Source organism: Gobius niger, assembly GCF_951799975.1.
Source record: "Gobius niger genome assembly, contig: SCAFFOLD_41, whole genome shotgun sequence".
NCBI lineage: Eukaryota > Metazoa > Chordata > Actinopteri > Gobiiformes > Gobiidae > Gobius > Gobius niger.
In genome coordinates this window covers 229,098-240,421 of record NW_027639175.1, presented here as the reverse complement: position 1 = coordinate 240,421, position 11,324 = coordinate 229,098, and the positions used below count along the sequence as shown (strand labels likewise).

General features: G+C 51.2%; 1 protein-coding gene across 1 annotated transcript; it reads left to right on the top strand.

The window, feature by feature from the left end:
* Positions 1 to 2,012: 2,012 nt before the first annotated feature.
* LOC306982808 (retinaldehyde-binding protein 1-like) lies at positions 2,013 to 10,697 on the top strand. Its single transcript, XM_079583259.1, has 7 exons — positions 2,013 to 2,035; positions 3,289 to 3,417; positions 5,690 to 5,894; positions 7,197 to 7,375; positions 8,046 to 8,204; positions 9,862 to 9,972; positions 10,530 to 10,697. The coding sequence occupies exons 1-7, from the start codon at positions 2,024 to 2,026 to the stop codon at positions 10,656 to 10,658; spliced, it is 924 nt and encodes a 307-aa protein (XP_079439385.1). The 5' UTR covers positions 2,013 to 2,023; the 3' UTR covers positions 10,659 to 10,697.
* Positions 10,698 to 11,324: the final 627 nt, after the last annotated feature.

The window sequence follows — 11,324 nt, the reverse complement described above, 5'->3', positions numbered from 1 at the left end:
CCCACTTTACTTCCTTTACCTCCTTTACCTCCTTTACCTCCCACTTTACTTCCTTTACCTCCTTTACCTCCCACTTTACCTCCTTTACCTCCTTTACCTCCCACTTTACCTCCTTTACCTCCTTTACCTCCTTTACCTCCTTTACCTCCTTTACCTCCTTTACCTCCCACTTTACCTCCTTTAACTCCTTTACCTCCTTTACCTCCCACTTTACCTCCTTTAACTCCTTTACCTCCCACTTTACCTCCTTTACCTCCCACTTTACCTCCTTTACCTCCTTTACCTCCCACTTCACCTCCTTTAACTCCTTTACCTCCCACTTTACCTCCTTTACCTCCTTTACCTCCTTTACTTCCTTTACCTCCTTTACCTCCCACTTTACCTCCTTTACCTCCTTTACCTCCCACTTCACCTCCTTTACCTCCCACTTTACCTCCTTTACCTCCTTTACCTCCCACTTAACCTCCTTTACCTCCTTTACCTCCCTTTACCTCCTTTACCTCCTTTACCTCCCACTTTACCTCCTTTACTTCCTTTACCTCCTTTACCCCCTTTACCTCCTTTACCTCCTTTACTTCCTTTACCTCCTTTACCTTTACCTCCTTTACCTCCTTTACCTCCCACTTTACTTCCTTTACCTCCTTTACCTCCCTTTACCCCCTTTACCTCCTTTACCTCCTTTACCTCCTTTACCTCCTTTACCTCCTTTACTTCCTTTACCTCCTTTACCTCCTTTACCTCCCTTTACCTCCTTTACCTCCTTTACCTCCTTTACCTCCTTTACCTCCTTTACTTCCTTTACCTCCTTTACCTCCTTTACCTCCCACTTTACCTCCTTTACCTCTTTACCTCCTTTACCTCCTTTACCTCCTTTACCTCCCACTTTACCTCCTTTACCTCCTTTACCTCTTTACCTCCTTTACCTCCTTTACCTCCTTTACCTCCCACTTTACCTCCTTTACTTCCTATACCTCCTTTACCTCCTTTACTTCCTTTACCTCCTTTACCTCCTTTACTTCCTTTACCTCCTTTACCTCCTTTACCTCCTTTACCTCCTTTACCTCCTTTACTTCCTTTACCTCCTTTACCTCCTTTACCTTTACCTCCTTTACCTCCTTTACCTCCCCCTTTACTTCCTTTACCTCCTTTACCTCCTTTACTTCCTTTACCTCCTTTACCTCCTTTACCTCCTTTACCTCCTTTACCTCCCACTTTACTTCCTTTACCTCCTTTACCTCCCTTTACCTCCTTTACCTCCTTTACCTTTACCTCCTTTACCTCCTTTACCTTTACCTCCTTTACCTCCTTTACCTTTACCTCCTTTACCTCCTTTACCTCCTTTACCTCCCACTTTACTTCCTTTACCTCCTTTACCTCCCTTTACCTCCTTTACCTCCTTTACCTTTACCTCCTTTACCTCCTTTACCTTTACCTCCTTTACCTCCTTTACCTTTACCTCCTTTACCTCCTTTACCTCCTTTACCTCCCACTTTACCTCCTTTACCTCCTTTACCTCCTTTACCTCCTTTACCTCCTTTACCTCCTTTACCTCCTTTACCTCCTTTACCTCCCACTTTACTTCCTTTACCTCCTTTACCTCCTTTACCTCCTTTACTTCCTTTACCTCCTTTACCTCCTTTACTTCCTTTACCTCCTTTACCTCCTTTACCTCCTTTACCTCCTTTACTTCCTTTACCTCCTTTACCTCCTTTACCTCCTTTACCTCCCACTTTACCTCCTTTACCTCCTTTACCTCTTTACCTCCCTTTACCTTTACCTCCTTTACCTCCCTTTACCTTTACCTCCTTTACCTCCTTTACCTCCTTTACCTCCCGCTTTACCTCCTTTACCTCCCGCTTTACCTCCCACTTTACTTCCTTTACCTCCTTTACCTCCTTTACCTCCTTTACCTCCTTTACCTCCTTTACCTCCCGCTTTACCTCCTTTACCTCCTTTACCTCCTACTTTGTGATCAGTGAAAACCGTGGCTTCTGTTTCTGTTTCAGATCCAGACGAAGGAAAAATGGCAGTGGTGGTGAGTCTATAATATATACTACTATATACTACTATATACTACTATATATTACTATATACTACTATATATTACTATATACTACTATATATTACTATATATTACTATATACTACTATATATTACTATATACTACTATATATTACTATACACAATACTAATACAAATAGTGAAAGATAAAAGGAGCTGCATGATTTTGAACTAATTAAGATTTTTTTTTATTGTGATTTGATTTGAACAGTCAACAGCTGTAAGGTCAGTCTGACCAGCTGTAAGGTCAGTCTGAGCAGCTGTAAGGTCAGTCTGTACAGCTGTAAGGTCAATCGGTCTGAACAGCTGTAAGGTCAGTCAGTCTGGGCAGCTGTAAGGTCAGTCTGAGCAGCTGTAAGGTCAGTCGGTCTGAACAGTTGTAAGGTCAGTCTGAGCAGCTGTAAGGTCAGTCTGAGCAGCTGTAAGGTCAGTCTGTCTGAACAGCTGTAAGGTCAGTCTGAGCAGCTGTAAGGTCAGTCAGTCTGTATAGCTGTAAGGTCAGTCTGAACAGCCGTAAGGTCAGTCTGAGCAGCTGTAAGGTCAGTCTGTCTGAACAGCTGTAAGGTCAGTCTGAGCAGCTGTAAGGTCAGTCTGAGCAGCTGTAAGGTCAGTCTGTCTGAACAGCTGTAAGGTCAGTCTGAACAGCTGTAAGGTCAGTCTGAGCAGCCGTAAGGTCAGTCTGAGCAGCTGTAAGGTCAGTCTGTCTGAACAGCTGTAAGGTCAGTCTGAGCAGCTGTAAGGTCAGTCTGAGCAGCTGTAAGGTCAGTCTGTACAGCTGTAAGGTCAGTCAGTCTGTATAGCTGTAAGGTCAGTCAGTCTGAACAGCTGTAAGGTCAGTCTGAACAGCTGTAAGGTCAGTCTGAACAGCTGTAAGGTCAGTCTGAGCAGCTGTAAGGTCAGTCAGTCTGAACAGCCGTAAGGTCAGTCTGAACAGCCGTAAGGTCAGTCTGAACAGCCGTAAGGTCAGTCTGGACAGCTGTAAGGTCAGTCAGTCTGAACAGCCGTAAGGTCAGTCTGAGCAGCTGTAAGGTCAGTCAGTCTGATAAGTAAGTGCACCCCTGAATGAACTGCAGCAGTTTAGTAAAGAAGAATCAGATCAACCTTAGGCGCAAATGTGAGAAATTCCAAACACTGCATATACTGTATGTGTGTATACAGTATATATATATGTATATATATATATATATGTATATGTGATACATGTGATATATTTGTTTACATTTGCAGAGCGGCTCGTATCGCGCGGTGTCGGAGGAGGAACAGGCTCTCAGGGCTAAACTGGAGCGACTGACGGTCAAAGACCACGGCCCCGTGTTTGGACCCTCCCCCGACGTCCCAGACCACACCCAGCAGAAGGTCAGGGGTCACTCACACCCAGGAGGTCAGGGGTCACTCACACCCAGGTCAGGGGTCACTCACACCCAGGTCAGGGGTCACTCACACCCAGGTCAGGGGTCACTCACACCCAGCAGGTCAGGGGTCACTCACACCCAGGTCAGGGGTCACTCACACCCAGCAGGAGGTCAGGGGTCACTCACACCCAGCAGAAGGTCAGGGGTCACTCACACCCAGCAGGAGGTCAGAGTTCACTCACACCCAGCAGGAGGTCAGGGGTCACTCACACCCAGCAGAAGGTCAGGGGTCACTCACACCCAGCAGAAGGTCAGGGGTCACTCACACCCAGCAGGAGGTCAGGGGTCACTCACACCCAGCAGGAGGTCAGAGTTCACTCACACCCAGCAGAAGGTCAGGGGTCACTCACACCCAGCAGGAGGTCAGGGGTCACTCACACCCAGCAGGAGGTCAGGGGTCACTCACACCCAGGTCAGGGGTCACTCACACCCAGCAGAAGGTCAGGGGTCACTCACACCCAGCAGAAGGTCAGGGGTCACTCACACCCAGCAGGAGGTCAGAGTTCACTCACACCCAGCAGAAGGTCAGGGGTCACTCACACCCAGCAGAAGGTCAGGGGTCACTCACACCCAGCAGGTCAGGGGTCACTCACACCCAGGAGGAGGTCAGGGGTCACTCACACCCAGGAGGAGGTCAGGGGTCACTCACACCCAGGAGGAGGTCAGGGGTCACTCACACCCAGGAGGAGGTCAGGGGTCACTCACACCCAGGAGGAGGTCAGGGGTCACTCACACCCAGGAGGAGGTCAGGGGTCACTCACACCCAGGAGGAGGTCAGGGGTCACTCACACCCAGCAGGAGGTCAGGGGTCACTCACACCCAGCAGAAGGTCAGGGGTCACTCACACCCAGCAGGAGGTCAGGGGTCACTCACACCCAGCAGGAGGTCAGAGTTCACTCACACCCAGCAGAAGGTCAGGGGTCACTCACACCCAGGAGGAGGTCAGGGGTCACTCACACCCAGGAGGAGGTCAGGGGTCACTCACACCCAGCAGGAGGTCAGGGGTCACTCACACCCAGGTCAGGGGTCACTCACACCCAGCAGGTCAGGGGTCACTCACACCCAGCAGGTCAGGGGTCACTCACACCCAGCAGGAGGTCAGGGGTCACTCACACCCAGCAGGAGGTCAGGGGTCACTCACACCCAGCAGGAGGTCAGGGGTCACTCACACCCAGCAGGAGGTCAGGGGTCACTCACACCCAGCAGGAGGTCAGGGGTCACTCACACCCAGCAGGAGGTCAGGGGTCACTCACACCCAGGAGGTCAGGGGTCACTCACACCCAGGAGGAGGTCAGGGGTCACTCACACCCAGCAGGAGGTCAGGGGTCACTCACACCCAGCAGGAGGTCAGGGGTCACTCACACCCAGGAGGTCAGGGGTCACTCACACCCAGGAGGAGGTCAGGGGTCACTCACACCCAGGAGGTCAGGGGTCACTCACACCCAGGAGGTCAGGGGTCACTCACACCCAGCAGGAGGTCAGGGGTCACTCACACCCAGCAGGTCAGGGGTCACTCACACCCAGCAGGAGGTCAGGGGTCACTCACACCCAGGAGGTCAGGGGTCACTCACACCCAGCAGGAGGTCAGGGGTCACTCACACCCAGGAGGTCAGGGGTCACTCACACCCAGCAGGAGGTCAGGGGTCACTCACACCCAGCAGGTCAGGGGTCACTCACACCCAGCAGGAGGTCAGGGGTCACTCACACCCAGCAGGAGGTCAGGGGTCACTCACACCCAGGTCAGGGGTCACTCACACCCAGCAGGTCAGGGGTCACTCACACCCAGCAGGAGGTCAGGGGTCACTCACACCCAGGAGGTCAGGGGTCACTCACACCCAGAAGGTCAGGGGTCACTCACACCCAGCAGGAGGTCAGGGGTCACTCACACCCAGGTCAGGGGTCACTTACACCCAGGAGGTCAGGGGTCACTCACACCCAGAAGGTCAGGGGTCACTCACACCCAGCAGGAGGTCAGGGGTCACTCACACCCAGAAGGTCAGGGGTCACTCACACCCAGAAGGTCAGGGGTCACTCACACCCAGCAGGAGGTCAGGGGTCACTCACACCCAGCAGGTCAGGGGTCACTCACACCCAGCAGGAGGTCAGGGGTCACTCACACCCAGCAGGAGGTCAGGGGTCACTCACACCCAGCAGGAGGTCAGAGTTCACTCACACCCAGAAGGTCACACCCCCTGAGGCTCCGCCCTCTGCTCCAGGCGAAGGACGAGCTGAACGAGACGGAGGAGAAGAAGGCGGAGGCGGTGAAGGAGCTGCGGGCGATGATGAAGGAGAAGGCGGAGTCAGGAGACGACCTTCATCGCGGCGTCAAGGACACGTTCGGAGAAAAACCCGACGCTCTGTTGGTGCGATTCATCCGAGCGCGGAAATACGACGTGGGCCGAGCCTACGAGCTCATGAAGGGTAACGACACGCCACACGCTACACGCTACACGCCACACGCCTACGAGCTCATGAAGGGTAACGACACGCCACACGCTACACGCCACACGCCACACTGATTAAAGTAAAGTACAGCAGGATATTGTCATGTTTACAACCCTAAACATAAAGATTTTATTTGGATTTTTTTACTAAACAAGTCGAATAAGTCGTATCTCCACAAATCTGGCCTTCATGGACGAGTGGAAGAAGAAAGCCATTATTGAAAGGAGAACATAAGAAATCCTGTTTGAAGTTTGTAGAAGTCATATGGAGGACACAGCTCCATGTGGAAGAAGGAGCTTTGGTCAGATGAGACAAACGTTATGTAAGGAGCAAACCTGACACTGCTCATGGTCCTGAGTGCACCATCCCCAGTGTCAGATATACGGGGGGGAGCATCATGCTGTGGGGCTGCTTTTCCTCAGCGGGGACTGGGGAGATTGTAAGAATAGTTGTGAAGATGGATGGAGCCAAATACAGAGACATTTTGGAGGAAAACCTGCTGGAGTCACAAGAGAACTGAGGCTGGGGCGGAGATTCACCTTCAGCAGGACAATGACCCTAAACACAAAGATAAATCTACAATGGAATGGTTCAATAAAAACATATTAATGTGTTAGAATGGCCCAGTCAAAGTCCTGACCTAAATCCTATTGAAAATCTGTGGAATAATCTGAAAACTGCTGTTCACAAACGCTCTCCTTCTAATGTGACAGAGCTGGAGTTGTTTTGTAAAGAGGAATGGGCTAAAATGTCAGTCTCTACATGTGCTAATCTTGTAGAGTCAAACCCAAAAGACTTGTGCTGTTATTGCAGTAAAAGGAGGTTCCACAAAGTATTCATTCATCTGTATGATACTTATGCACGCCCCACTTTTCACTTTTCTATTGTTTGAAAAATAACAGAATCATGTATCATTTCGCTTTCACTTCACAGTCGTCTGTTACTTGTGTGGGAACGTTCAGTAAAAAAATCAAAATAAAATCTTTATGTTTAGGGTTGTAAACGTGACAAAATGTGCAAAAGTTCAAGGTGTATGAATACTTTCGAGAGGCGCTGTATGTGATATTTTAGGCACATTAAAGTAAAGTACAGCAGGTATTTAATATATGGCGCCTCTGCCACTATGGGGGACTCACTTTCTGGAGGTATTTTTCAAACCGCTTCGATTCAGTTAGCTCCGCCCCCTCTCCTTCAGGAAGGGGCGTGTCCAGAGCAGGTTAGAAAGAGCTCCTCCTTCACAGCTCCTGTTGAGTGAAACAATGACCCGCTCTCCTCCAGGGTACGTGCGCTTCCGTAAGGATTACCCCGAGCTGTTCGAGAACCTGACCCCGGAGGCCGTGAGGAGCACCATCGAGGCCGGGTACCCGGGGATCCTCCAGAACCGGGACAAGTACGGGCGCGTCGTCCTGCTGTTCAACATCGAGAACTGGGACTACGAGGAGATCACCTTCGACGAGGTGAGGGGGGGGAGGGGGGAGAGGGGGAGGAGAGGGGGGAGAGGGGGGAGAGGGGGAGGAGAGGGGGGAGAGGGGGGAGAGGGGGAGGAGAGGGGGGAGAGGGGGGAGAGGGGGAGGAGAGGGGGGAGAGGGGGGAGGGCAGGGAGGGGGAGGAGTCACCCTGAGTCTCTCTCTCGACGTGATCACGGACTCAGACTGAACTTAAACATCAGCAGCTTTTTACGTCTGAAAAACATTCAGATCTGAGGAACAGAGTCAAAACCAGACTCAGAGAGACTTATCCAGATGTTAGAGACTGTAACAGCTGCAGAACATCCAGAACCAGGAAACATTAGTCCAGTGCTCTGGTCTCTGCACTGGCTTCAGTCGCTCAGAGACTTTAAAACAGCTCTGACATGTTACAGCCGTGTGAACCGTCTCAGGGAGGGGAGGGGCCTCCTGTGGCTCCAGAGTCAGGACTAAACACGCTGATGCAGGTGTAGATGCAGATGTAGATGCAGATGTAGATGCAGGTGTAGATGCAGGTGTAGATGCAGGTGTTGATGCAGATGTTGATGCAGATGTTGATGCAGATGTTGATGCAGATGTTGATGCAGATGTTGATGCAGATGTTGATGCAGATGTTGATGCAGATGTTGATACAGATGTTGATGCAGATGTTGGGTTGCAGATCCTCCGGGCTTACTGCGTGATCCTGGAGAAGCTCCTGGAGAACGAGGAGACTCAGATCAACGGCTTCTGCATCATCGAGAACTTTAAAGGCTTCACGATGCAGCAGGCGTCCGGCATCAAGCCCACGGAGCTCAAGAAGATGGTGGACATGCTGCAGGTACGGGGGGGTCAGGGGGGGGGCATCAGGGGGGGGGGGCGTCCGGCATCAAACCCACGGAGCTCAAGAAGATGGTGGACATGCTGCAGGTACGGGGGGGTCAGGGGGGGGTCAGGGGGGGGGGCGTCCGGCATCAAGCCCACGGAGCTCAAGAAGATGGTGGACATGCTGCAGGTACGGGGGGGTCGGGGGGGGAGTCAGGGGGGGGGTCAGGGGGGGCGTCAGGGGGGGGGGTCAGGGGGGGCGTCCGGCATCAAGCCCACGGAGCTCAAGAAGATGGTGGACATGCTGCAGGTACGGGGGGGTCAGGGGGGGGGCATCAGGGGGGGGGGGCGTCCGGCATCAAGCCCACGGAGCTCAAGAAGATGGTGGACATGCTGCAGGTACGGGGGGGTCGGGGGGGAGTCAGGGGGGGGGTCAGGGGGGGCGTCAGGGGGGGGGGTCAGGGGGGGCGTCCGGCATCAAGCCCACGGAGCTCAAGAAGATGGTGGACATGCTGCAGGTACGGGGGGGTCAGGGGGGGGGCATCAGGGGGGGGGGGCGTCCGGCATCAAGCCCACGGAGCTCAAGAAGATGGTGGACATGCTGCAGGTACGGGGGGGTCGGGGGGGGAGTCAGGGGGGGGGTCAGGGGGGGCGTCAGGGGGGGGGGTCAGGGGGGGCGTCCGGCATCAAGCCCACGGAGCTCAAGAAGATGGTGGACATGCTGCAGGTACGGGGGGGTCAGGGGGGGGGCATCAGGGGGGGGGGGCGTCCGGCATCAAGCCCACGGAGCTCAAGAAGATGGTGGACATGCTGCAGGTACGGGGGGGTCAGGGGGGGAAACACTTCCACAGAGTCACTAAACGTCACAGGCCTCTGGTTTGATCCAGACTCTACATGAAGTTCACTTTTCTTCTCAAACTCTGAACCGTTTCAAACCCCTGAGCACCGTTTTTTCCACCGCTATAAAAATATATTTCACATTATTTTTATCGACTTCAGTTCAAAACAAAACACATTTATGCGACAAAGTGTGTTTGTCCCATTGTGAGTAACACCAGCAACAATAACCTCAGATTCATGTTTATGTTAATAATTATATCGCATTGTCCATTTAAAACTTTGTTTATTCATTCACTTGGGATACAATTTACCTGCACCACCCGGTGGGAAGAAGGGAAGGGGCGTGGTCTTTGTCGGCTTCAGGCTGAACCATGTGGAAGGCGGGAAACTAGTTTAATCTTTGTTTTTGATTTTTGGCTTGTCTTTATTCATTTGAGTTGAACACTGATGGTTTTGGACTCTTAACTCGTCTCTTTAATGTAAAATGTTAAAGTTTACCAGCAGAACTTTTGTTTGGACGTTACCCATCCTCTCACGTTGGGGGAGGTATAAAAGCTGACTGCTGTGGTCACTGGGGGCCATTTTGTCTGTGACGTCTGTGTGTCAGAGAAGTTCCTTTTTGCGTGAGTAATAAATGTCTGGTGAGAACTCGACCTTTAAGTCTGCCGGCACATTTCAGCCCCTCGTGGCCTCACAGTTTAAAATAACAGGAAACGGCTCCTTTTCCATCGAGGAGTTTGGGCAGAAATCAACTTCCTGTAAAAACTATTTTCATCTGTGATGGAATTGGTTAGATTTATTTCACATATTTTGTGTGTTTTCCGTTTGTCCAGGACTCGTTTCCCGCTCGGTTCAAAGCCGTGCATTTCATCCACCAGCCCTGGTACTTCACCACCACCTACAACGTGGTCAAGCCTCTGATGAAGGGGAAGCTGCTGGAGCGGGTAAGACCACACCTGACCACACCTGACCCTACAGCTGTTCACTCTGAGACCAAACCTGACCCTACAGCTGTTCACTCTGGGTAAAAACACACATGACCCTACAGCTGTTCACTCTGAGACCACACCTGACCCTGCAGCTATTCACTCTGAGTAAAAACACACCTGACCCTACAGCTGTTCACTCTGAGTAAGACCACACCTGACCCTGCAGCTGTTCACTCTAAGACCACACCTGACCCTGCAGCTGTTCACTCTGGGTAAAAACACACCTGACCCTGCAGCTGTTCACTCAGAGTAAGACCACACCTGACCCTGCAGCTGTTCACTCTGGGTAAAACACACCTGGCCCTACAGCTGTTCACTCTAAGACCACACCTGACCCTGCAGCTGTTCACTCTGAGTAAGACCACACCTGACCCTACAGCTGTTTACTCTGGGTAAAACACACCTGACCCTACAGCTGTGTCCCTGCAGGTGTTCGTTCATTATAAAGTGGTAACGGTCGTGTCCCTGCAGGTGTTCGTTCATATAAAGTGGTAACGCTCGTGTCCCTGCAGGTGTTCGTTCACGGAGACGAGTTGGAAAATTACTACAAAGAGTTCGACGCTGAAATTCTCCCGTCAGAGTTCGATGGAAAAGGCTCCAAATACGACGGGAAAGCCATCGCCGCCAAACTGTTCGACTGAAGCTCCGCCCACAGCGACAGGGTCTCTCTCACAGTCACAGGGTCAATGTCAAATATGTAAATGTCCGCCCGACGTCCGAAGCCGAGGATCAGAAAAAACACTGAAGATCCAAGTATTGTTATTGAGAAAACCTGACATTGGAATAAAACAAGTCGTAATTCTAAACATATTTCCACTGAGGCTGTAGTTTTGATCTGATGAATAAATGATTGTAATAAAGTTAAGGCTGCATCACCGTCCGCTCTCCCCTGATTGTGAATCGTAGCTTAGACTCTGGCAGGTCCAGAACCCGCCGCGTTTTGTCTTCAGCTCCGTGAGATGTTTCTGAAGCCGCTGTGAATCTGTCAATAAACTATTTAAACCATACAGGTGTTTGTCTCTTTCAACAGACGGGACTCGAACATGGGAACTTCACCAGCTGAAAGGTTTAATATTACAGACCGATCAGCTGAAAGGTCTAATATGAACTGAACAGCTGTAAGGTCAAACATTATAAACCGAACAGCTGAAAGGTCTAATATAAACTGGACAGCTGAAAGGTCTAATATAAACTGGACAGCTGAAAGGTCTAATATAAACTGTACAGCTGAAAGGTCTAATATAAACTGTACAGCTGAAAGATCTAATATAAACCGATCTGCTGAAAGGTCTAATATAAACTGTACA

What these genes read in the sequence shown, in the direction of transcription:
- LOC306982808 (XM_079583259.1), top strand. An exon ending in CAGACCACACCCAGCAGAAG is followed by an intron (nt 3,418 to 5,689) that starts GTCAGGGGTCAC and finishes CCTCTGCTCCAG; the next exon opens with GCGAAGGACGAGCTGAACGA. An exon ending in AGGGGAAGCTGCTGGAGCGG is followed by an intron (nt 9,973 to 10,529) that starts GTAAGACCACAC and finishes GTGTCCCTGCAG; the next exon opens with GTGTTCGTTCACGGAGACGA.